This window comes from Hypanus sabinus, chromosome 16, assembly GCF_030144855.1.
Source record: "Hypanus sabinus isolate sHypSab1 chromosome 16, sHypSab1.hap1, whole genome shotgun sequence".
Lineage (NCBI taxonomy): Eukaryota > Metazoa > Chordata > Chondrichthyes > Myliobatiformes > Dasyatidae > Hypanus > Hypanus sabinus.
Genome location: NC_082721.1, coordinates 52,295,687 through 52,322,599, shown reverse-complemented (window position 1 = coordinate 52,322,599; position 26,913 = coordinate 52,295,687). Strand labels below are relative to the sequence as shown.

At 41.7% G+C, this 26,913-nt stretch overlaps 1 protein-coding gene across 10 annotated transcripts in view; it reads right to left on the bottom strand.

Annotated features, from left to right (window-relative positions):
• Nucleotides 1-26,913, bottom strand: part of LOC132406298 (DNA-binding protein RFX2-like) — a 219,634-nt gene that overhangs the window by 26,235 nt on the left and 166,486 nt on the right. For all 10 annotated transcript variants that reach the window (XM_059991762.1, XM_059991766.1, XM_059991758.1 and 7 more), the window contains 5 exons: nt 20,192-20,304; nt 18,498-18,649; nt 17,851-17,948; nt 13,219-13,368; nt 10,015-10,223 (listed from right to left, as the gene is read on the bottom strand). In XM_059991762.1, the coding sequence (XP_059847745.1) occupies nt 10,015-10,223; nt 13,219-13,368; nt 17,851-17,948; nt 18,498-18,649; nt 20,192-20,304 (722 nt within the window). The remainder of the gene's footprint in view (nt 1-10,014; nt 10,224-13,218; nt 13,369-17,850; nt 17,949-18,497; nt 18,650-20,191; nt 20,305-26,913) is intronic.

Genomic DNA, 26,913 nt, shown 5'->3' with positions numbered 1-26,913 from the left:
ATATCATGTAGCTGCTGCTTTATATCTTTCTGGAACTCCCTTCTCTCTTTCAGAATTTCAATCATATTCACCGCTTCGCCTGAATGAGGCCCAGTGTCCACCTTGCTAGCACGCCGTCGGGTAGGAGAGCCGCTCGCTGCATTCCTCTCAGCCGCAGGCTCCGCAGTGTCACTTTTTTATTTCCATTCTTTTTCCCCATTCTTGCCCCTCTTTTCAGTTCAAATATTTTTCAAATAATACTATATATGATGGGTTAACTGGGCTTAATACGCGTTTTTCCAGAGGAGCTAGTGACTTATGTTGACATTCTCGACGATGATGTCACCGGAAACCTTCGTAAGCTTTTCTTTTCTTCTTGACTAGATGGGAACATACCTATGCAGAACACCACACATCTATCCCCTGAACATTTGCCACATTTCTGCCATACGTTTCCCTGAGAACACCTCCCAATTTATGCTTCCAAGTTCCTGCCTGATAGCTTTGTATTTCCCCTTACTCTAATTAAACACTTTCCGAACTTGTCTGTTCCTATCCCTCTCCAATGCTATGGTAAAGAAGGTAGAATAGTGATCACTATCTCCAAAATGCTCTCCCATAAAGAGACCTGATACCTGACCAGGTTCAGTTCCCAATACCAGATCAAGTACAGCCTCTCCTGTAACATTATCTACATATTGTGTCAGGAAACCTTCCTGAACAGAGCTTACAAACTCCACCCCATCTAAACCCCTTGCTCTAGGAAGATGTCAATCAACGTTGGGGAAATTAAAATCTCCCACCATGACAATCCTGTTGTTATTGCATCTTTCCAGAATCTATCTCCCTATCTGCTGCTTGATGCCATTGTTTTCTATTGGGTGGTCTATAAAAAACACCCAGTAGAATTATTGCTCCCTCTCAGGTCACAACTTCCCCAGAAGAGATCCCAAGGATCCAGAAATCTGAAACCTGCCCCCTACACCAATTCCTCAAGCACATATCTACCTGCCGAATCATCCTATCTTACCCTCACAGGTGTGTAGCACAGGCAGCAATCCAGTGACCACTACCTTGGAGGTCCTGCTTTTCAGCTTTCTACCTAACTCCCTATATTATTTCTTCAGGACCTCTTCCCTTTTCCTACGATGTTATGGGTACCAATATATACCATAACTTCTGCCTACTCACTCTCCTTTAAAATCTGTGGACACGATCCAAGACATCCCTGAACTAAACACCTGGGAGTAACCGTACCATCTGGGTGTCTCTTCCACGTCCACAGAATCTCCCGTCTGCTGCTCTAACTGTGGAATCCCCTATCACTACGGCACTCTTTTTCTCCCCCTTCCCTTCTGAGCCACAGAGCAACACTCAGTGCCAGAGACCTAGATGAGGCTTCCCCCAGTATGTTATCTCTTTTTTAATATTTTTAATTCTTTTTTCTCTACAAACAACAAAAAAAATACAGCCCATCCACAAAAGCCATGACCATAACAAAATCAAATTAAATGTTGAGCAGCAAAAGGGAAAATAATATAAAGGCAAAAGTGCACTGCACCAAAAAATCCTCAGTCCTCACCCCATAAGAAAGTCCAATACAGGACCCCATACCCTTTCAAAGATGTCTCCTCTGTCCTCGTTACATAGTCTCAGTCTCTGCAAGTGTAGTGTTTGCCAGTTCTCTCAACCACAGATCATACGTAGGCACGGAGTCCGTTTTCCACATTTACAGGATTAACATCTTAGCAGCCACCATTCCAAACAATACAGCCACTTTTTCATACTTATTGGCTGAAGATAAGGAGCTTGTTGCTCCAAGGATGGCGATGTGCGGATCCGGTTCCCACCGTTTCCCAAAAGCCTCAGAGAAACAGTGAAAAATACTTTTCCAGTATGCATAAAGCTTACAACATGACCAGAATGAATGTGACAAGTTACTGTTCTCAGATTTACATCTATTACAAACTGGTGAAACATCAGGATAGAAGCTGTGCAACTTTTCTTTGGAATAATGGAGTCTATGTATTGTTTTAAACTGTATTAGTCTGTGTCTGACGTTGACCGAACAATCATGTATACTCTTTAAACACTCATCCCAGACCTCCTCTGTCAGTTCTAATCCCACTTCATCCACCCATGCCTGTTTAAGACCTGCAGTATTCACCTGAGCTCCATTATGTAGGATCTGATAAAAATAGGATATGGCACTATGAGTAACCGGATCAAATTTATTTATTGCCTTCAGGGACTCATGTTTGTCTAAAACTTTGAAATTAGGCATATATTTCCGAACATAATCTCAAATTTGTAAGTATCTAAAAATACTAGATGCAGGGATATTGTAAACTGCTTGTAACTGCGCAAATAAGGCAAAGTTTCCATTAATATATAGGTCACCTACACTACAGATGCCACTCTGTTTCCAGGATGAGAAAACAGAATCATTCAGGCCAGGCAAAAAGGAATAATTGTCATAAATTGGAGTGTCAATATAAGTTTTTGGGGTCGTAATGTGTAGTTGAATCTGCTTCCAGATTCTTATAGTGCTGCTGAACACAAAGCTGTCACCAAAATGTGACTTATTAACTGCAGTGGGGCTATTAAGGAGAGCTGGTAAGGAAGTCTTCTTACAAAGCACTCGCTCTATGAGTAACCATGCTGGGCACGAGTCTGAGGTAGAGGGTGGGCCTTTTTTCCACCATGCAAGAATGGATAAGTGGGCAGCCCACTTTAACCTCATCGGCTCAGAGGTTCGACGGACTCGGAGTCCGCTGCAGTCAGGTCGCTTTCAGTGTGTGCTGTGTCTGCGAGGCTGAGTCTGGCAGCGCCGTGGAAGTCCATAACGGGGGTATTCCCTTCTGCCGCCGGCGAGGGATGACAAATCTATCCGGACCCTGAGGACTTGTGGAAACTGTGGTGGTTTCTTTCGAACTTATAGTCTTTCAACATCTTTGGACTAATTTTACTGTGCCAATGGTCTGTTTTGTATCAGTTATGCTATTGTTTACACTGTTGTAGCTATATGTTGTAACTATGTGGTTTTGTGCAGGTCTTGTAGCTTTAGCTTTTGGTCCTTTCTGGGGAACACGCTAAGATGGTAGCGTGATATTAATATGCAGCAGCCTCTCTGAACTCTGGTTTGGAGATTGCCAAACGTTATGTGGATTTTCTGGTATAGTCTGTTTTGTCATGTGCTTTTGTGATATCATTCGGTTTCTAAATAACAATAAACTGAAACTGAACTAATTTTTTCCAGGTCCGTCAATAAAAAGCCATCTTTCGCCTTTATATGATGTATGGCCCTGGAGACATGCATCTGTCTTAACTGTCGGGCTAATAACTTATGGGGTTTTTCACCAAACTCAAAATACCTCTGTCTGACTCGTGTCAGTAATTTTGCAACACTCTTGGACATTATAGAATTATACTCATACAGTAAGATAGTAATCTTATTAAGTAATTCTGCTTCCTGGTATATTTTATAAGAGGCTTCCAGATTTGCCAACTGATCATCTATTTCAGTTAACCTTTTCTTGAATCTTCTTTTTTCTGCTGTCTCATATGCTATTATGCAACCCCTAATAACTGCCTTCATGGCCTCCCAAAGAGTGGAATCATCAACATTGCCCACATTACTGGTGCTTAAGTATAGATCTATCTTATCTGAAAGATAGGAGCAAAAATTCTTATCCTTTAGCAAAGTATTATTTAACCGCCAACAATATTCACCTCTTTTGTGGTTCAATTTGAGTATAAGGGAGACAGGGGTATGACCCAATACAAGTAATTTATGGTAAGTGCAACCAACTACTGACGAGACCAATTTCGAATCTAACAGAAAATAATCAATCCTAGAATAGGAATTGTGTACTGCGGAGAAATATGAAAAATCCTCCTTCGTGGGATTAAGAAGCCTCCAACTATCCACTATGCTATACGATTGCATGAGGTTATTAAGTGTTACACCATTTTGGGCCAAAGCTGTGCATATGTGAATTAGATGTCATATCTGCTGCTTATCAAAAAAAAATGCTGTATGGTCGCGGCATAACACAAACTGTAACTCGAACAAATAGATGGGCTGTAACAACACCTGAGAAACACAAAAAAACCTCCAAAAAATAAAAAACACCAGGAGTAGTACTTCCATACCCCTAACCTAGAGTCAAAGCTATATCCACGGGCCAACACATGGCCCGGAATAGCAAGATAACTACCCATTACTCACTAAACATGGGAGGAACACCTCTTCACAAATACACCATGAAATATAACAAGAAACAATAACAATCAGGCGTCACCCACATCTTAGTGTGAACTTATTTTCCAGTTCGTCATGCACTGAACATAACAAATAGTCTCCTGGTGAAGCCGCTATCAATCAACGATGAATCCAGTTACCCAGCGTTAATCCATTTTTAGGTTTATACGGTGTCAGAATGCCAATCGTTAACTTCTCAGCTCAGGAACTCCTCTGCTATGGCTGCAGTGCTGAATGTACTGGTGCTATTGTTAACTGTAACCACGAACGTCGTCGGATACCGGAATCCACACCTAATTTTCCTGGCTTTGCATTTCTCCTTAATGTGCTGAAAATCTTGACATTTCCTCAAGGTAGCCGAGGTTAAATCTGGTTAAATTAACACCGGGCGCCCGTCAAATAGCAGCAGAGCTCTCTCCCTGGACAACCATAGCACCAACTCTTTAACCTAGTAATGGTGTAGCTTTGCAATAATAGCTCTCGGCCTACCATTTTTAGCAGGTGCTAGGCACCAGTGGGCACAGTCCACTTTAATCAGCTGATGGAAATGTTCTTCCCCCAGCAACTTCGGAAGCAATGTGGCTACAAAATTCGTCGGCTTATTGTTTTCAGCTTTCTCCTGAATCCCGATAATGCGAATGTTTTGACAGCGACCGAGCTTCAAGGTCATCCACCTTAGCCTGTAGCTGTGTGTTTTGGGATATTAGACTTTCAAGCCGGCTCTCCAACTCTTCGATTCCTCTCTCATACGATTCGGCGGCATCCTCCATTAAAGAAACATGCTTACTGACCTCGGTTAGAGCCACTGTTAAGTTCATGATGGACTTATTGTGCTCTGCATGTCTCCTGTCTACCAAACTGTATAGCTTGTTTACCGCCTCAAGGGTTTCTTCGATGGTAATTGGGACTGGGGCCTTAGCAGCATTGGCTTTAGCTTCTTCTGGGCCTGCTAGCTTTGTGGAGCCCTCGCCAGAATCTTCTTCTCCTGCGCCCTTTTCTTGTTTCTTCCCTTTACCTGGCTTCATCATTTTGTTCAGCCCGTTACAGCTCACTTCAGTCGCTTAAAAAATAGAATTAACTGCTATTCCCAGGACACACGTCTACTCCATACCAAGACCCCATGTGACCCCCCCCCCCCCCCAGTACGTTATCTTCCCCTATCCCACCGCCAACAGTATCCAAAGAAGAACACTCACTATTGTGGAGAGCGTCCACAGGGGTACTCTGCACCAGCTGCCTATTCTCTTTCCCTCTCCTGACAGTCACCCACATACCTAATTCCTCAACTTAGGGGTGACTATCTCCCTGTACGACTACCTATTACTTCCTCATTCTCCCATATGAGCAGAAGCTCATTCATCTATACCCTAGACCCATTTGGACCCCACCATGTTGTAGTAGATGAAGAAGGAGAGAAAACTTAATAGAATCTTACTTAGAGCCGCCATCTGTTATTGCCCAACCCTGTCCACTCCAACAATGGCCGCTCTTAAAAATGGCTGCTCAACTTAACACCTCATTTTGTTTTCTTGGCTTTTGCCAAGTGCCTAATTGATCATTATGATTACAGCCCACTGAAAAGTTCCAAAATGTCCTGAGCTCTTTTTAAAACTTGTACTGCCTCTGCCAAACAAGCAGCTGCTTATGATGATTGCAGGATATAAGACCCCAAAATGCATCAAGTTACATTTTTGAGGACTAAAGTCCATCTGATACCACTCTGTCCCTCTTACAAACTGATCATTATCATTCTTAGTCAAAAAATATTCTCACTATCAGTCACACTACCAATCATTGTGTCATCTATAAACTAAATCTGTCCTATAATCGTTGTAATGTTCTGCTCCAAATCCATATACAAGTTTGTAGAACAACGTAGTGCTGTATCGTAAGTAAATGATTCAGAGACAGGAAGGAGATAGAAGGCTTAATAATACGGTGTCATGACGCAACATTTTTCTCAATGTCAGCAAAACAAAAAAGCTGGTCATTGACTTCAGGAAATGCACAGTTAAATACACTCCTATCTGAGGAGCTGAGGTTGAGAGAGCTGAGAGCTCCAAGTTCCCAGGAGAGAACATCACATCACCAGTAACTTGTCCTGGTCTAACTATACAGACTTCATGCCAAGAAAACTAACCAGTGTCTCTACTTCTTCAGGAGGCTAAAAAAATTTGGCATATTCCCAATGACCCTTACCAATTTTTATCAATACACCACAGAAAGCATCCTATCTGGATGCATCATGACTTGGGTATGAAAACTGCTCTGCTCGTGATGCACATTCTGATAGCACATCATCAGAACAATCCTTTCCTCTATGCACATTATCTATACTTCTTGCTGCATCAACAAAGCAGCTAGCTTAATTGAAAACCCCATTGTCTCTGGACCTTTTCTCTTCTTCCCTCATCCAACAAGCAGAAGGTACAGAAGCCTGAAAGCAGGCTTCTCAGCTTTAGCCATACTGTTATAAAATTACAAAATAGTTCCCTAGTACTGTAAATTCTGGTGAATAAGCTGAGAATTTGGCCCTAAATTTTGGTCCTAAAATTAGGGGGTCGGCTTATACAGAGGGTACCAACTTTGGAAAAACGAATACACAGAAGACAGGTCATATTTATTGGCTGTTTTTGAGTCAAATTCGGTCCACTGTCGACACATGAATTCTTTGAATGGTTTGCTTAAACTCACATCCAGTGGCTAGAGCACGGACATCAGACCACCGGGGATGACTGCAATGTCAGTATTTTCAGCTTTCAATGCTGCTTTTGTCTCACCTGACAAGTGCGCTTTGAACACGTTCCAGACAAGTAGTGAAACCTTCGGGACGTCAACGCCACCCCTCTTTAACCTACTTCAAGCAAACCGCTTCATCCATCCAGCGGTGTTCTTGAACGTAAACAACACCCTGTGGGAATTTTCTGAGCAATCTTTGTTTTTTGTCTCAACACAAGATCACATCTACTCATAAATCGGGTACACCAACTTCCTGTAGCTTTGAAATTTTCGCTGACCTCACGGTGTTTTTTGTTCCATTTTGACGCTTGAACTCGAATCATTTCTCTGGTAGCAATGTATCCAGATGATCGCTGGCGATTCACTTTTTCTTCCAGTTCTGGCCACTGGCATGTTTTCCTGTGGTTTGCACGTTTCACCTTTGGCATTTCCTTCAGCGTGTCCTCTGCCTTTCTCCACTCTCTCACTTGTTTCTCATTTACACTAAACTTCTTAGCAGCTGCAGAATTATTCATTCCTTTAGCTAAATCAACAACCTTCAGCTAGCATCATATCGCATTCATTTTAATCTTTTGTACATGGTGGTCGCAAACTCAATACTGAGTACACGTACTGATCCCACCAGCCCGTGTTAAGTTTTAACAAGATTATGATGGGTGCTAAATGGTTTCACAGGGGTTACATTTCAGAGGATTCTTTTCCATTGGAAACCTAATCCAAAATTTCCCTCCCTGATTTATTTATTAAGAATTCGCTTATAACGCTCTACAATGTATAGGCCTGTCTTCTTAGCAGGTACTGATTCACAAAATTTCCAGGTTCCAGATCTGGCAAAGCTAAGTACTGGCATGTGAGATCTTGCAATCTTTTCTGGTTAAATCAAAAACCTCTACAAAAGGGGTCGGCTTATACAAAGGTAACGTGAAAAAGTCACTTTTTTAACCTTGAAAATGGGGAGTCAGCTTATACACTGGAATTTACAACTAACTTTGTTATGATCTTGCACCTTATTGTTCACCTGCACTATACTTTCTCTATAGCTGTTACACTTTAGTCCACATTAATACCTTATTCCACCTTAAGGCACTGTGTAATGAAGTGATGTGTATGCAAGACAAATTTCTCACTGTATCTTAGTACATGTGACAATAGTAAACCAATTCCAATTCTAATAAATTGCACCCACATCAACCACTTACTCTGGTGGCTATTTCCAAATGTGTGAAAAATCTTCCTCTCGGTCTCCTATAAGTCTTTCCATTCTCACCATAAACTTAGCCCTCTAATTTTAGACTTCTCTATTCTGGGAAAAAGACTGTGACCATCCACATCTTATCTACTTTTCACAGAAACATAGAAAACCTACAGCACAATACAGGCCCTTTGGCCCACAAAGCTGTGCCGAACATGTACTCACTTTAGGAATTACTAGGCCTCGATTTTTCAAAGCTCCACGTACCTATCCAGAAGTCTCTTAAAAGACTGTATTGTATCCACCTCCACTACAGTCACCGGCAGCCCATTCCATGCACTCACCACCCTCCATGAAAAAACTTACCCCTGACATCTTTTCTGTACCTACTTCCAAGCACCTTAAAACTGTGCCCTCTCATCTACAATCATCTGCAATGTCATTCCTCAGCCTTCTTCACTGCAGGGAAAGACTATCCAAGATTCAAAATTCAAGATTATTTAATGTCACTTCAAGTACACAATTATAAAGAAGAACAAAATAATTGTTACTCAGCACAAAAAACACACTAAGATAAGAAACATAATAATAATAATCAAAGCACGATAAATATAATACCTAAGATAGCTGCTCGCAGTTTCCACTGCTGTTCTGTTGATGTAAAGAGGGTTGTGAGTGGTATGAGCTCTTCTGAAGTCGATAACCATCTCCCTGGCTTGTTGACATAGAAGAAGAGGTTACTTGCTTGGCATCCAGGCTGCTAGTTCTTCCGCCACCTCTTTGTAGGCCGCCTCATCGTTGTTGGTGACGAGCCCAACCATTGTGTCATCGGCAAACTAGACAATGTGATCACTCGAGTGTTTGGCAGTGCAATCATGTGTGAGCAGAGTGTACAGTAATGGGCTCAGCACACAGCCCTGGGGGCACCCGTGCTGAGAATGGTGGGAAACCTGACTATTTGAGATCTGTTGGTTAGAAAGTCCAACACCAGGTTGCACAGTGGTGTATTTAGACCAAGGAGTAGGAGTTTGCTCACCAGGGACTGTGGGACAATACTGTTGAATGCCAAACTGAAATCCAGAAACAAATCCTTGTCTTCTAGATGTGTCAGGGCCAGGTGCACTGCAGATGCTACGGCATCTGTCACAGAGTGGTTTGGTCGGTAAGCATATTACTGAGGGTCCAGTATGGTAGGAATGAGTTTTTGATATGTGCCATTACCAGCCATTCAAAGCAATTTATGACGATTGGTGTTGTTTGGTTCTGAGGGTGTAGAGTTCTTTGGTACAGAGATGATGGTGGCTCATTTGAAGCATATGGGAACAGCAGCCTGGACGAGTGATGTGTTGAAGGTGCCCATGAAGATGTTAGTGAGCTGGTGTGCACATTCTCTGAGTACTCAGCCTCTTCTAGTAATTCAACCCCTCCAGTCCCTGCAACCTCTTTGTGAATCTTCTCTGTGCCATCTCTAGCTTATTAGCATCTTTCTTAAAAGCTGTGTGACCGGAACTGTGCACTAACTATGGTGTCATCAGAGCTCTGACCAATGAAGGAAAGAAATGACAAACACGTTTTTCACTCTTAGGGTACTTGTACTGCCTGCCATTCACATCATACATTGACATCCTAATGTAAATAATAAACAATAAGAATCCTTGTAGTTCCAACTTCAGAAGCAATAATCAACCATTAATCTCTGTCCCTAGTCACCATGACATATTTCTGTCTGAAAGCAAGCCCATTCTGCTGTTCTTCACCTACCTCAGAGGACCCCTACTTCCCACAGCTTGGCAAAAAGAGCTAGAAGGGGAATAGTTGTCATCCTGCAGTAGTTACAGACCTGTAGAAGGACCACTTCAGAAGAAACTGGCGAGCAGCTTTTGGAAATCCAGGGCTGCCCTCGTGAGGCTTCAGGACCTGATTCACAACATTGTCAAGCCAGGAAGCCCATTCATCCAGGGAGCTCTGCTGCTGTAGAGTCATTTTAAAATCCTGCTCCAGACGTTGCACCATTCCTTCTTCACACTGGCATACCCATGATGCTTGCTCCTGTTAAAAAACCAAACTGAATTTCACATCGATTTCCTAATATGCTTTTAGACCAAAACATAGCCAGCTGAGTTTTGAATAGGTTGGAACTAACAGTCAGTATAAGGCCATCTTTGGAGGGTAGAAGGGGGACTTGATAGAGGTATTTAAAATAGATTGAGTTGACGTGGATAGGCTTTTTCCATTGAGAGTAGGGGAGATTCAAACAAGAGGACAGGAGTTGAGAGTTAGGGGGCAAAAGTTTAAGGGTAGCATGAGGGGGAATTTTACTCAGAGAGTGGTAGCTGTGTGGAATGAGCTTCCAGTAGAGGCAGGTTCGGTATTGTCATTTAAAGTAAAATTGGATAGGTATATGGACAGTAAAGGAATGGTGAGGTTATGGGCTGAGTGTGAACCACTGGGACTAGGTGAGTGCAAGCATTAGCACGGACTAGAAGGGCCGAGATGGCCTGTTTCCATGCTGTAATTGTTATATGGTTATATCATAAATTGACTAGCTGATAAGTTGAGGCACAGATGAGTCAACTCAACCGAGTGACCCTGAAGTAGAATCATTAGAAGGGAACCAGAGCAAATGGCTGGAACTATAATGGAAGATCATTGTCTTCCTATATAGAGTTGGAGGAAACTTCACAAGATTAACAAATTAATACCACACAAAAAATTGCATTTAGTCAAGAGATAAAAACAGAAAATTCTAGGAACACTCAACAAGTCGAGCAGCATCAGCGTCAGGTTAGCTAAGTTTTGGAAAATAAATGGGCCACTTTCAGGCTGGAGGTAGGTAGTTAGTTAGTGGATCAATTATTTACTATTTATACCAAATACCTAGAGGAGGAAACAAAATGTAAGTTTTCCAAGTTGGCTGATGATATGAAAATACATGGAGGGCATATGATGATGTCATTGTGTAGCAGGATAAAGCTAGACTGAGTGATTGGATGAAAGGTAGCTTGAACATCATTTGCATACAAAGGGAAGTTTTCCTTGGGTTGTGATGATTGGATAGCTGGTATTGAGACAGAGGAAAGGGACTGTGGTCTTTGGAAGAATACTGGTATCTTCACATGGAATGGTCTCAGAGCAGCCAAAGTCCAATTCTAAGACATAAACTTGACAATAAACAGCATAATAAATTATGTTAGTAACAGTCAATAAACTATGGAGTTTGCGATGACACTAGAGGACATTATTTATGAATTTAAGTATTTTTAAAATATTAAAATTAAAGTATTCAAATAAGGAATCTCTGAAGTAATTAATGCATAGCTAGAAAAACATGGTCAAGGATCTTGAAGAAGGGGAAAGTTTGGGTCAAAAAGTTATCAGGATGGTAGTGTGGAAGGGCCAAGACTTAGGCTATGTCCGCACTAGACCAGATAAATCTGTAACCGAAGCTTTTTCTCTTCAGTTTGACCCTCCATCCACACTGAAATGGTGTTTTCCTCCCCCCAAAACAGAGCTTTTCTAAAACACCCTCCAGTGTGTATAAATTTGAAAACACTGAATTGGGCAGAGTAATGTGGACGGGGTAACCGGATATTTTTTTTAATTGTCATGTCGTGCAGGAACAGATGGCAGCATTTCATTGTTCTCTTGAACGCAACCCCCACACAATCTAACAATTTCAGAACAGACGGCAAAGAAACTAAAGCCAGAAGAGTTAGAAATGTACTACCAAATACTTTGACCCATAACTTACTGAATAAATAAGTATACTCACTTTGCCCTGTTTTCTGTCCTTGCTTGTATGAAGGTGGTTTACCTATTTATGCAAGTACTTCTCTGACAATAGATGTGTAACAGCCTAATGTAACATTGTATGGAAATACAATATAACACTGATGCAGACATGATTTATACATTTAACAAGGTGCTTAATTAATGCAACAGAGTTAGTCAGTTTTTCAATGTTCGTCGTCAGCAGGGTCATACTGTCCGTGAACTCCTGTCGGTTGTCTCCATACACTCCAGTATTTGTTTTTTTAATTTTAAGTTCTCCTGCGTGAGAGCCAACAGCTGCCCATCGTTTGGCAGTTTCCTTTTAAGTTTTTCTAGTCTATAACTGCACAAATGCGGACTTTCACAGCGAGATTCGACACCAAACACGTCGCTTATTTTCTGCAGATGTGTCCTGCGCATGCCCATTAGGAGGAGATTCACCCAAGTACCCATTTTAATGTGGACGGAAGTATTTTCAAAAATGCTTGGTGTGGACGCCTATCGTTTTTATGCGAAACTGGCGCTCTCAAAATTATCTGGTCTAGTGTGGACGTAGCCTTAGCACTTAAAAGTAAGTGTAAAGTGAACAGCTTTGAAAGGAACACTTTTTCAATCATCATTGTGAAATATGAAATAAAACAATCAAGAGCATGCTGGGATAGGATTACAAACAGCAAGTGGTGGATTTCATGGGTTAATGGGGAAGTACAAATCTGTGTGAAGAAAAGGTGAAAATGGCAGCAGAGGAAGAAGCAAGCTGATTTAGCAGCTGAACATATAACCATATAACAATTGCAGCACAGAAACAGGCCATCTCGGCCCTTCTAGTCCATGCCAAACGTTTACTCTCACCTAGTCCCACCTACCTGCCATAACCCTCCATTCTTTCCTGTTCATATACCTATCCAATTTTTTTTCTAAATGACAAAATTGAACCTGCCTCTACCACACACTCTCTGAGTAAAGAAGTTCCCCCTCGTGTTACCCCTAAACTTTTGCCCTTTAACTCTCGACTCATGTCCTCTTGCTTGAATCTCCCCTACTCGCAATGGAAAAAGCCACTCCACATCAACTCTATCTATCCCCCTCATAATTTTAAATATCTCTATCAAGTCCCCCTCAACCTTCTACACTCCAAAAAATAAAGACCTAACTTGTTCAACTTGCCTTAATTTTAATTTACAGCTATTGGTATTTGTGATTGGAGATGAGAGGTGGGGAAAGAGCACACGATATTACAGTGCACAGTAATAATCCAGAGGGATGAACTCACCTGTACGTTGGCAAAGTCAACACGGTTGAGGTCACTGAGCATCTGGTTAATCTGCGATGTATTCTGTAGTACTGCTCTGGCAGCTTGTGCAAGGTGGTTCAGGGATGTGTACCTACGCAATGTTTGTGCAAAGGCACTTACTACTCCCACCTTCAAAGGAAACAAACTAGTCAACAAACCATGCTCAAAGTGGATCAATTGCATTTCACAGCACCAACATCTCAACTGGATTAAAAAAATGTTCCAAAGAAACAAAGACTGCAAAATATAAACACATGGAAAAACTGGGCTCACTTTGGAGACAATATGACTTTATACTTCAATGAATAATGAAGGTATATCCTCACACAGAAGACTAAGATACATGAGATCCACAATGAGTTGACAGTTTGGATTCAGAACTGTTTTGCCCATAGAAAACAGAGTGTAACTGGCTGGCAGCCCATGACCTGTGGTACTCTGCTGGGATTGGTGCCTGACCTCTGTTGTTTGTGACATATATAAATAACTTGGATGAACATGCAGATGGGTAGGTTAGTAGATTAAGATTACTGGAGCTGTGTACAGTGCAGAGGGTTGTCAAGCAATACAACAAAATATAGATCAGTTACAGATATGGACAGAGAAAAAGCAGATGCAGTTTAATCTAAGCCAGCGTAAACTGTTGCCCTGTGGATGGTCAAATGTATGAAGAAAGCATAGAGTTAAAGGCACTGATGTAAAGAGGGATCTTGGGCTCCAAGTCCACAGCTCAATGGAAGTGGCCAAGCAAGTCAATGAGATGGTAAAGAAGGCATACAGCATGTTTAAGCAAGAGAATTTGCAGATACTGGGAATCTAGAGCAACACACATGAAAGGCTGAAGGAACTCGACAAGTCATGCAGCACCTATGGTGGATAATAGCAGGGGACATTTCAGGCTGAGAACCTTCATCATGACTGGAAATCAAGAAGTCAGAATATGAAGGTAGGGAGAGGAGATGGTACATGCTGGCAGATGATAGGTAAGACCAGGTGAGGGGGAAGGCAGAAATGAAGTAAGAAGCTGGGTGGTGATAGGTGGGAAAGATCAAAGGATCTATTGTTTGGGTAAAACTAATGTGGCAGGGTGAGTGCTGAAGATGAGGTTTACAAACAGAGTCAATGTGCAGTGAGATTCCTAGCAAGGAGAAGCTGATAACAGAGCAAAATTACAGTCAACAGGATGAGCTGCAACATAAAAGGAGGGAAAAACCAAAAAGGGCGAATATAGGACTGAAAGCGTTATATTTGAATGCACACAGTATATGGAATAAGGTGATAAACTTGTAGCACAGTTACAGATTGTTGATGTCGATATGTATATATGTTGATGTAGGCATCACTGAATCATGCCTAAATGAAGATTATAGCTGGGAACTTAACGTCCAAGGATACATGTTGTATCAGGTGAGCGGAAGGGGTGCCGTTGCTCTGTTGGTAAAAAAAATGAAATCAAATCATTAAAAACAGATGACATAAGGTCATCTTATGTGGTGAGTCATTGTGGATACTGCTAAGGAACTGCAAGGGTAAAAAGACCTTGATGGGAGTTGTAAACAGACCACCAAAGAATAATAAGGATGTGGTCTACAAATTACAATGGGAGATGCATGCCAAAAGGGCAATGTTACAATAGTCATGGGGAATTTTAATATGCAGGTAGATTGGGAAAATCAGGTTGGTGCTGGATTCAAAGAGGTGGAATTTCTAGAAAGCCTATGAGATGGCTTTTTAGAGAAGCTCGTGGTTAAGCCCACGAGGGGATCAGCCATTCTGAAATGCGTGTTGAGCAATGAACCAGAATTGATTAGTTTAAGGTAAGAAAAAACCCTCGGGGCAAGTGATCATAATAAATTTGAATTCACCCTGAAATTTTATAAGGAGAAGCTAAAGTCAGATGTAATTATATTACAGTGGAGTAAAGGGAATTAGAGGCATGACAGAGGAGTTGGCCAGAATTTATTGGAGAAGAAAATTGGTGAAGATTACAACAGAGCAGAAATGGCTGGAGTTTTGGAAGTAATTTGGAAGAGACAGGATATATACATCCAAAGAGGAATTAGCATTATAAAGGCAAGATCACACAACTATGGCTAACAAGAGAAATCAAAGCTACCATAAAAGCCAGAAGAAAGGAAATTACAGGTCAGTTATTCTGACATCAGTTGTTAGGAAGATGTTGGAGTTGATTCTTAAGGATGTGGTTTTGAGGTAATTGGTGGCACATGATAAAACAGAAAATCTTGCCTGATGAATCTGTTAGAATTCTTTGAAGATACGCAAGATAGACAAAGGAGAATTGGTCGATGTTGTGTACTTGGATTTTCAGAAGGCCTTTGACCAGATGCCACACATAAGGCTGCTTAACAAGCTATATGGTATTATAGGAAAGATTCTAACATGGATAAAGCAGAGGCTGATTGGCAGGAGGCGAAGAGCGGGAATAAAAGTTGGCTAGTGGTGTTCCACAGGGGTCTATGTTGAGAACAATGCTTTTTAGGTTGTATGTGAATGATTTGGATGATGGAATTGATGGCTTTGTTGCAAAGTTTGCAAATGATACGAAAATAGGTGGATGAACAGGTGGAATATGAGGAAATGCTCCTCCAACCTGAGTTTGGCATCATCATGGCAGTAGAAGCAGCTACGGACAGACATCAGTATGGGAATAGTAAGCCCAAATGAAATGGGTAGCCACCAGGAAATCTTGCTTTTTGTGGCAGGTGCTTGATGAAGCAGTCCCCCAATCTACAGTGGAACTCACTGTTGTAGAGGAAGCTACCAGGAGCATCAGATATAGTAGTTAACCTGGACAGAGGGTGAAACACTGCCTTACCTGGAAGGTCTAATCTGGGTCCTAAATGGTGGTGGGGGAGAAGGTGTAGGGCAAGTGTAGCTCTTGTATTGTTGCAGTGATGTGTCAGGTAGGATCTCAGTGGACAGGGATGAGTGGGCAAGGGAGTCCTTTAGAGAGAGATTCCTACAGAAAGGAGGGGGAGCTGTGGGTGTGAAAGATGTGCTTAGAGATAGGATCCCAGTGGAGATGGTGGGCATTGCAGAAAATTATGTACTGGATAAGGTAGTTTGTCTGGTGGTCAGTAAGGACAAGGGGAATGCTATCCCTGTTACAACACTGAGAGGATAGGGTGACGGCAGATGTGTGGGAAATGGAGGAGATGTGGATTGGGACAGTATCAATGGTGGTGGTAGAGAAACCCCCTTCTTCTAGAATGGAAAGTCTCATCCTGTGAACAGAAATGGAGGAAATAGGAGATGGGAATAGCATTTTACAAGTGATAAATTGGGAAGAAGAATAGTTAAGATAATTGTGAGAATCAGTAGATTTGTAAAAGATGTCAGCAAATAGCCAGAGATGGAGACAGAGATTGAGAAAGGGGAGAGAGGTGTCAGAGGTGGACCAAGTAAACTTGAGGCAGGGTGGAAGTTTGAAGCAAAGTTGACAAAATTGACGATCTCAACATGGGTGCATTAATGCAGTCTTTGGTTTGGAAAAAGTCGGAAAGATAAATTGTTGAGAGTGAGAACCAGTTCTGCCAGACAAAAGGAGGTGGTGGTACTGGTTAGGCAGTTGTCCAGAAGGAAGTGGAGAGACTTAAGGGCTTTCTGTTTGGTCTGGGCATTGAGAACAAGAGTCAGCAAGTCAGGAGCATTTGGTAGCTTTGGGCCTGTACTTAATGGAATTTAGAAGAATGCATGGGGGACCTACCTAATGTTGAAAGGACTATATAGGATGGATGTGAAGAGGATTTTCTATGGTGGTGGTATCTAGAACTCCAAGGTCCAGTCTCAAAATTGAGGGGTGACCTTTTAGAACAGAGGTAAGGAGGAATTTTTTTAGCCAGAGTAGTGAATCTGTGGAATGCTCTACCACAGACTATCAAGTCAGTGGGTACATTTATGGCAAAAGATGATAGTTTTCAGATCCCTCAGGGCATCAAAAGATATGGCGAGGAAGCAGTATGGGTTGAGTGGGATCTGGGATCAGCCATGATGGAGTAGCAGAGCAGACTCGATGGGCTGAATAGCATAATTCTGCTCCTATGGCTTATGGTCTTATGTTGCATCTATATAAAACTTCAGTTCAGCTGCACTTAGAGAATTGTGTACTATTCTGGTTACATTAAGTATACTGTGGCTTTGGAGAGGGTGGAGAAGATCAGGATGCTGCCTGGATTAAAAGCTATAAGGATTACCTTCACCAGAAAGGTTGTAGCTGTTCAAGAAGGTTACTCACCAACACCTTCTTGAGGGTAATTATAGATGGGCAAAAATGCTGACCTTGTCAGTAATGCTAAAAATGAATTTCCCTTATTGACTTAGATTTCATCCTTTGTTTATACGACTTGTGGACATAAGAAATCTTCCACATTTTTCTCAAACTCTGCTCTTGTTTTTTGTCTGTATCCAGCTAGCTTACAGAAAACTTGAATTTGGAAGAATATACGGATCTATTTTTATTTAAGTAGTTACAAAATAAAACTCCTATGAGAATTGAAAATTTGGATTCAGTTTACTCACACTAAAATCTGACAGGTGAAATTTTGAGAATGGCGCAAGGAGCAGCAGTATTGGATTATCACAAAGTTTTACCTTTGTCCGAACCATCTGCTGAGGGAAGCCACTCATTGCATTCATTAGCCATCCCTCCAAACTTTTGGCAAAATTCCGAATAGCTTGGGTCAAAGCACCTACAGAGATAATAAGACATATTGGCATTACTTATTGATAAAGTGAAAGATTTTTGACTCCAGTGTGAATAGCACATAAGCCCTTTGTGTGAAGTAAAAATCAAAAAGCAAAGATCAACAGCATGGACCAAAGGCAGCATCATCTTGGTGGGCATTTTAGCTTCTACCTATATTTGGATAAATAGACTAATTTACATCCAAAACATAGTGAATTCTGTCAGTACGTCGAGATTTCTGCAACAATACATGCATTAAGAGGAATTGTATAAGCACTTGAGGGAAAATAATTTTTAGTGCTTTGACAAAAATGGCAGGGAAATGGTATTAATTGGATTGCCGCACAGAAAGCTATCAAGTACTCAATGGGCTAAATGGTATCCTCCTTTGCATAACAATTCTATGATTCTAAATGAAGACGTAAGAGACTGCTCCATGATTCTAAATATCAATAATACTTATCCAAAGAGAATGAACTATGTGTGTCAACTCCTTTGATAATGATTTGAATGCAAAAGTACTAAAGGAAATTGATAATTATAAGTAACTTACTAGGGACAGGCCGCAGAACATCAGGAATCAGAATTTCCACTAGTGCCTGGTACAGCACATGATCGCAGTTTCGCATCCACTTAATGATGGGCTCAAACTTACAGAGACTGATGAGCTTAGCTTTGGGGAAAACAGACTCACTTTCCTCTTCACTATATAATAAGAAGCACAAAATACTTCATAAATAAATACAACAGGTAGAAAGTGAACCATGCATTGTCAATATTCCACCGGGAAATGCTTACAAATAGCTCAGTGATTTGTGTGCCGTAAATTGAAGTTTGAAGGAAAACACAACTACAGAGACATGTCATTTCCAAAATTTGTTGCTGGTCCTCTGTTCAATTACATGAATAAGCTAACAGGTTGCTAACCATTGCAATAATGTAAAAGCATGGAACATGAATTTTGATTCAAAAATGTCAAAATTCCTTTATGCACCTAAGCCCTGTGAACATCACACAGAGGAACAAATGATAAAATTTGGCAGTGTGAGGAAAATGGTTTGGTTACTGGACTAGTAATCAAAATTCCCAACCATTAATCCAGGGACACGAGTTTAAATGCCACAGTAGGAGCTGAGCAAGTACAGTGCCACCTTGATCAATTATGCTTTTATGTACATCACAGGTATTATCATGTCTCAGAAGCTAGAAACTAGGTTGTTAGTTTCACCAATGAAGAGGGTGTTAACTTTTTCAACAGTTATATCACTTAGATAAAATAAAAAGTAATTGTAACCATAAAACTATCGGTGTTATGAAAATCCATCTGTTTCACCATATTCTTCAAAGATCTACTGTAAATTGCTATCCAAACCCAGTCCAAATTACTGTACGTGTTACTCCAAACTAGCATTTCTGTTAATTCTTACTTGCCAGCTCAGATCAGCGGCAGTTAGGGATATGCAATAAATAATACACCAACAAAAGGTCAATTTCATAGCAAGACCTCAAAATATTACAAAATGTCCCTCTTAAAAGAATTGATCTGTCTCAGCCAGGACAGTATCACTATGAGTATTTGGTGCAAGAGGTTGTGGGGTGAGAAGCATACATCTTGAGCATATGCAAACTAGTAGCAATTAATTCACCAGTGGCTGAGTACACTGTGCTGTAATTGCAATCCATGGCCATCCAGTCATTAAATATAATGGATTTATTATACAAATATTATTAAAACGATTAAATATATTACACAATCATTCAAATTAAAAATAAGGGGCACACTAAGAATTACATACTTGAGGATGCTGTCCAAGTTGCATGCCATCTTGGACAATGTCTCCCATCCACTCCATAATGTACTAGTTAGGCACAGGAGTACATTCAGCAAGAGACTCATTCCACCGAGATGCAACACTGAGCGTCATAAGAAGTCATTCCTGCCTGTGGCCATCAAACTTTACAACTCCTCCCCTCTGAGCCAATAGGTTGGTCCTGGCCTTATTTCCACTTGGCATAATTTACTTATTATCATTTAATTATTTTTGGTTTTATTTTGTTATATTTCTACTCTATTCTTGGTTGGTGCAACTGTAACGAAACCCGATTTCTCTGGGGATCAATAAAGTACGTCTGTCTGTCTGTGCTCCCAATGGATGAGCGCTATATAAGGAATTCTCAGTTCACAGATCGGTTTTCACAGTGGTGCAATAAAGAATGCATTGTTGGGAAGCTTTGAAATTTTCTTACCTGATTGAAGTGACAGAAGCACCATCACAAGCAGAGGGAGATGAATGCCAGAATGTTTGCCAAAGTTTTTCAATATAGTGAAACTGAAGGTTTATTACAACATCCAGCATTGCCTGGAAGAGAACCCATGTATCTGTTAAGTAAGGAGCAGGAAATTCAAATCCACTTTTAGGAAAATCCACAGTAAACCAATCAAGGAGCAGAAGCATCTTTGTAAGAACATCCACATTACTGAATACTAGGGGTTTGATGAAGGGGTTATCGCAACTGAAATAAACAAAACTTTAAATAAGAACATATTAATTTTGATGAAAATGTTACATATAAAAATGACATCAGACAATGCAAGTTGTGATAACAGTAGAATCTTTGTTTTGGCTTTGAAGAAGATATGAAATTAGGACTGAATTAACTCTACAGGATGAACCACAGGCATTCTGTTCCAGGCATGCCATCGTTTCTCACAAGTATTAGCGATTTTTGGATTAAGCACATTTACATTAAGCAAACGACTCCAGCCATCAAACTTCAAATCTGAATGTAAATTGTAGATTTAAATTCCCAAAAACCAAAAACACAGAGCAGACAATGCTAGTTAAAATTCATTTCGATGTCTGTGGTGTGGGTGCGAAGCAGGAGGTCTGAAGTTTGTGAGTAGTTTCAAAGAAAGCATGGTAAATGCTTCATAGCTACCAGTACTTTTCTCTGGTGATTTCACTCACACAACACTGGAATAACTTTGTGTGAGCCATCGTGTGGTCAGCAATCTTAGCAGTCTAAGTGGATGAGCATTTTTAAAATTAGCACTCATACATGAATCTGTATACAGGAACCTGAGATATCATGAACATGGAGAGCTGAACTAGTAGACGTAAAAGCAGTGTGTGTGTACATGTGTGCTTATGTAAGAGACGAAACTTTGTGTGTTGATTTCGTGAGATGGAGCCACCAGTTGTGAAAGGTGGTTATTGAAGGTTTGGGATGCCAGTGGAAGCATGTACACTCGATCTGGAGGGGCCTACATTTTAGTATATGCATTTTGAGAGTATGCTGCAGGTATCATGAGTTCAGGCACTCAAAAGTGACAGATTGCAGAGTACATACTCTGCAGTTTTAAGTATACGCTGTTTAACTGTACCCATCATTGCGTAGTAGCGAGGTATTTCAGGGAGAGGATTTACTCAGATGTACATGTCAGGATACCACCTACTGAATGTCAGATGAAGAACACCGATGGTTCAAGCCAGCCCTTGTTTCTGATTATGTACATCCATAATGTGAGAATTTGGATTCCAGCACAAGCTCGAGTAAGTAGTTGAAATTCACCAGATGCACCCGAAAGATATGCACGTGTTGGTAAAAGCGAAGTGCCCAAGGATTATGTGGAATAGTATGGCCCAGGGGGTGTGGATGGTATATGGGCAACTACCAGGAAAGAATTCCCCAGGTGAGAATAACTGGGGAACAATAATGGCAGTGATTCAAAGAGCTGATGGATTATGCAAAATGTAAATATCAAGCATATTTAGAGTATTCTGGGTTGGATAATCCAAGGGGGATCAATCCCATTTCCTGTAAATGATGAAGGAAGGCCTGAGCTCGGCCCACCAGGAAGTTTCAGATTTAGGCATAATGGTGGGACTTACTCTGCAATAGTTTCATGGGCCAGTGAGTTAGACCGAAGAAAGTACAAAAGAAATCGTAAAGTGGCTATAGTGGATGCAGCTGCTCTAATGTCACAGAGGGTTTGTGTAGCTAGGGCACGAGGCAAGGAACTACTGGATAGACATGGGAGGGTAAAGGAGTTGATATACTTCAGCTGTGGCCTATCAGGACATGGTTGGAGGAAGTGTCTAAAAAAGAAGGAAAACAGGTGAAAGTCACCTGTATGGCCAGTAAAAAAGCCAGATGGATCATATCAATTAACAATAGACTATACAGCCCTTAATAAGACCATGCCAAGATCGCACCCACAGTGATGAGCCCTGCAACAATCTTGAATGGCCTGTCTACAGAACATAAAGCTTTTTTAGTCCTGAAAATCGCTAATGGATTTTGGGGACTAACCTTAGCACCTGAGTCCCAAGACTGATTTGCCTTCACCCTGGGTGGACCAGACTCCCCCAGGGATTCCACAATAGCCCAGCCATTTTCATTAAGGTCATGGCACAGACTTTGGAACAGCTCAACCTACCAGTCAACCAGCTTACAATATATAGATGGTTTACTAATTGCTTTGGAAAATGAAGCAGTTCACTTAGGGGCAATAGCCAGTGTTTTAGAGATACTGAGAGATGAGGACAGTCCACACAGGGAAAGCAAACCATACAGCATATAGGCTACACTTTTTCCAGGAGAGGAAGGAGGGCAGATGACAAAGCATAGGAGCAGAATTGGGCCATTCAGCCCATCGAGATGGCTCTGCCATTCCAACATGGCTGATCCCGTATCTCACTCCACCCCATTTTCCTCACCATATTCTTTGATGCCCTGATCGATTGGAAACTACCAACTTCCGCCCTAAATATACGCACGGACCTGGCCTCCACTGCAGTCTGTGGCAGAGCATTCCACAGATTCACTACTCTCTGGGTGAAAAAATTCCTCCTTACCTCTGTTCTAAAAGGTCACCTCTCAATATTGAGGTTGTGCCCTCTAGTTCTGGACCCCCCCCCCCACCCACCGTAGGAAACATCCTCTCCGCATCCACCCTTTCTAGTCCTTTCAACATTCAGTCGGTTCCAATGAGATCCCCCACACATTCTTCTAAATGCCAGTGTGTACTGGCTCAAAGCTGCCAAACGCTCCTCATATGTTAACTCCTTCATTCCTGGAATCATCCTCAAGAACCTCCTTAGGGCTCCCTCCAACGACAACACATCCTTTCTGAGCTGTGGGGCCCAAAGCTGTTGACAATACTCCAAGCGCAGCCTGACTAGTGTCTTATAAAGGCTCAGCGTTATCTCGTTGCTTTTAGTCTATTCCCCTTGAAATAAATGCACTATTGTTCCTTTTACCAAAATGCATTAGCATACATTTCCAAACACTATTCCATCTGCCACTTTTTTGCCCATTCTTCTGATTTGTTTAAGTCCCGTTGCAATCACATTGCTTCCTCAGCACTACCTACCCCTCCATTTATCTACTAGTCCAAGGATGTTTGGCAATCAGCTTCATACCCAGCCTAGTAAACGTTAAGGCAAGTGAGGAAAGTAATTGGTTTACTTAATTGCTGCCATCATTTCATATCAGGGTTCTCAGCACTAGTGGCTCTGATGCAGGCCTTGATTAAAAGAGGGAAGCCCCTCTGAATGAAGTAAGATGGGGGCGAGATGAGGAAAAGGCTTTTACAAATATCAAGAAAGCCCAGCACTAAAATGATCAGATGCGGCTTGCCCTTTACACCTATACTGCAGCAATGAGGAAGGGTGCCACAATGCAGTAGTAGTGCAGGACCATGAGGACACAAGAATGCCAGAGGCCTATTATTCAAGGAAAAAGACACCCATTTTATTAGGACTTCTATGCTGTATAGCAGCTTCAGACTGCATTGTGTGAGCAGTGCGATTAAGTGGACCTGTTGTACTGATGGGCCAACTCATACTACATACACCCCATACCATTGTAGAGCCCCTGAATACAGGAGGCTGAGAGCAGACACTGATAGTAGAAGGGCAGGTATTCAGCACGATGACCTAATACAACAACTGCTGAAAGCAGTGAGTCTGCCAGCAGAGGTGGCAGTGATTAAAATAAAAGCTCACCAGAAAGGGGATAGTATGAAGCAGAAAGGAAATGAGTGGGCAGACATTACTACAAAGAAGGTAGCAGAGGAACAAGAGGAAATTAAATTGCAAATGTGCATAAAGAAATGATGGAAGGCAGTTTAGTAAAATTACATGAAGAGGTGGAGGCAGAAGGAGCAAGGAAGCAAAGGTGGGAGCAGATGGGAGCTGGACACATGGGGAGGAAGGAGTCGTGGTACCACCATGTATTAGGCATATGCTATTGAAGCTATATCATGGGGTGATGCATCAGGGAAGGCAGAGCATGATCACAGCCCTCTGGCAGGACTGGTGGTGGCCAGGGATAGGCGGGGATGATGAGAAGTTCTGCCGCGTTGTATCATTTATGCTCAGCATAACCCCAGTAAAGCTACAGATGGCAAACCAGCATGGCTGAAGGGACCCTGGGAAAACATCAAGATGGACTCCATGGGGCCCCTGCCAAAAAGCAGGGAGAAAAGATTCTAATAATTATGGACCACTTCACCCAGTGAGTAGAGGCTTTCCCCAACACCACTGCATGGATTGTAGTTGAGGTCCTCCCAAGGTGGGGAACCCCAGTCTAGGTAGACTCGGATCAGACAGCACATTTCACAGCGAAAGTGATGAAGGAAATGTATTGACTGTGAGGGATTTGACAACAATTCCACATACCCTACCACCCTCAAGAGTTCAGGAATGGTAGAAAGGATGAACCAAACAATCAAGAAAGCTTTAGCCAAAGCCCTAGCTGAAACTGGTAAGACATGGGTTGATGTATTACCAGGAATCCTGATGAGATTATGACCAAACCTCAACTGCATGCTAGGTTTCAGATCTTACAAATTGTTGATGGGTCGAACAATGCAACTCCCTTATGGGGTAATTACGTGTTGTGGGGAGCCTGAGGCTTACAGGGATAGAATGACACAGTATGTGAAACACCTTTGTAACCAACTTAGTGTTGAAAGACTGAACAAAACAACAGCATCATGTTGCTGATCAGAGAGAGCCAAAGGGAAAGATCCTTCCACAGCCAAGTGACGGTGTCATGGTGAGGGTGCTGCCTGAAAGGGCAGGGTTTGCTCTCAGATGGATAGGACCGCAGATGGTACTTTTAACAAATGACACTTGTGTCTGTGTACAGATTTGTCGAGGCAGCCAATGGAAACACTGGATGCAGGTTAAACTGTACAACTCACCTTCTTGTTGCTCCCATAGAGAGAGCAGGGAATCAACCATACCAAGTAAACATGTTATTACAGAGTGCTTAAAAGAACTAGCCAGCTACACCAGACCTGACCACAAGTTGATGGAAATACATCCACAGCAAATCAAAAGCAGAAGACAATGACAGCACTGACAGAATCTCCTGAACAGCATGCTGAAGTGTAATGGTAATGGTACTCTGTAATGAAGGTTGGTTGCAAAGGTAGATGGTAGCAAAAAAGCATAGAATAAAAAATATATTGGGGAAAATAGATAGGGAGGGACTTAAGTTAAAGCAGAGACAGTAGATTCCACAACTTTGATAGCATTCCAGACAATTGCACATGGCCTCTGAAGATGGTCATCCCCAGCCTGAATGGGGAGTGAATACAAATGAGCCGAGCCCTTTCAGCAACCTGGCCAGCGACTGACTGGATTGTTCAGAAGGGGGTGCCACTAAGGAGAGGTCCTTGCAGTCATTCAAATAGAGAACACCCCAACCCTTTCTTGCACATCTGTGAGCCTCATGCATTTAGCTTGCTGGTGCCCCTGGAAAAAGAGAGTTTCAGTGACCAGAGTATGAAGGGGTGAGATGCAATCGGCCAGCAGGGGAAGAGTCAACAGGTATATGAACGAAGCTGCATTTCCAAAGACTGCTGTTCAAATTTCTGGGACCAATCTCACTATTTAGCATTTTGTAGTTAGTGATTTAGGGATGATAGGGTTGATGTAGAAACAGATGAATTAATGGGGGGATATTTCTATGGTTTATTTGAGTAGATCTTCCTTAAGGGTGGCCTTTTCTGGAACCAATTTTGTCCAGGAGGGCCATGAAAATGGATTTTTTGGGTTTGGCACATTTACATTTAGCAAACAACTCCAGCCAACAATCTTCAAATCTGAATGTAAGTTGTAGAACAACAGGTTCCTAAAAGCTGTGAATCACAAACCACACAATGCTGATTAAAATTCATTTCAATGTCTGTGGTGTGGGTGCGAATCAGGAGGTGCAGCTTGTGCGTAGTTTCAAAGAAATCATGGTAAATATCAAATAGTCTTTTAATGTTTAGCACATAAAATATTGCGCCCCACATTAGGCCGGTGAGACCTTTTGACCAAAAGCGTCTCCATAAGATGCCTGCTGTATCTGATTTTGTTGAATAAAGAAGCTGCTTCATATCTACCAGTACTTTTCTCCAGTGACTTCATTCACACAATAACATTTGAGTTCACACACTGCTTCACTGGAGGCCTGTGCCACTCTATGCAGAACTCTACAAGCAGCCAAATTCTATACTCGAACCCTGCTGGGGGAAAAGCACATCTACAGGAGTGCACGAAACACAATGTGTGACTGTACTCGGATTAAGTTGACTTCACATTTGTACACAGAAAATTTCTACCATTCAGTATAAAAGACATCACATGTATTTTGAAGATGATGAGGCCCAAGATTGTAAAATTAGTCAGCTCTATCTTGGGCACCAGCCTCCATAGTATCCAAGACATCTTCAAGGAGTGGTGCCTTAGAAAGGTAGTGTCCATCATTAAGGACTCCACCACCCAAGACATACCATCTTCATGGTGCTACTATTGGGAAGGAGGTACAGAAGCCTGAAGGCACACACTCAGTGATTCAGGAATAGGTTCTTACCCTCTGCCATCCAAATTCTAAACAGACATTGAACCTGTGAACACTACTTCACTACTTTTTTATTTCTGTTACTTTGCACTACCTATTTTAACATA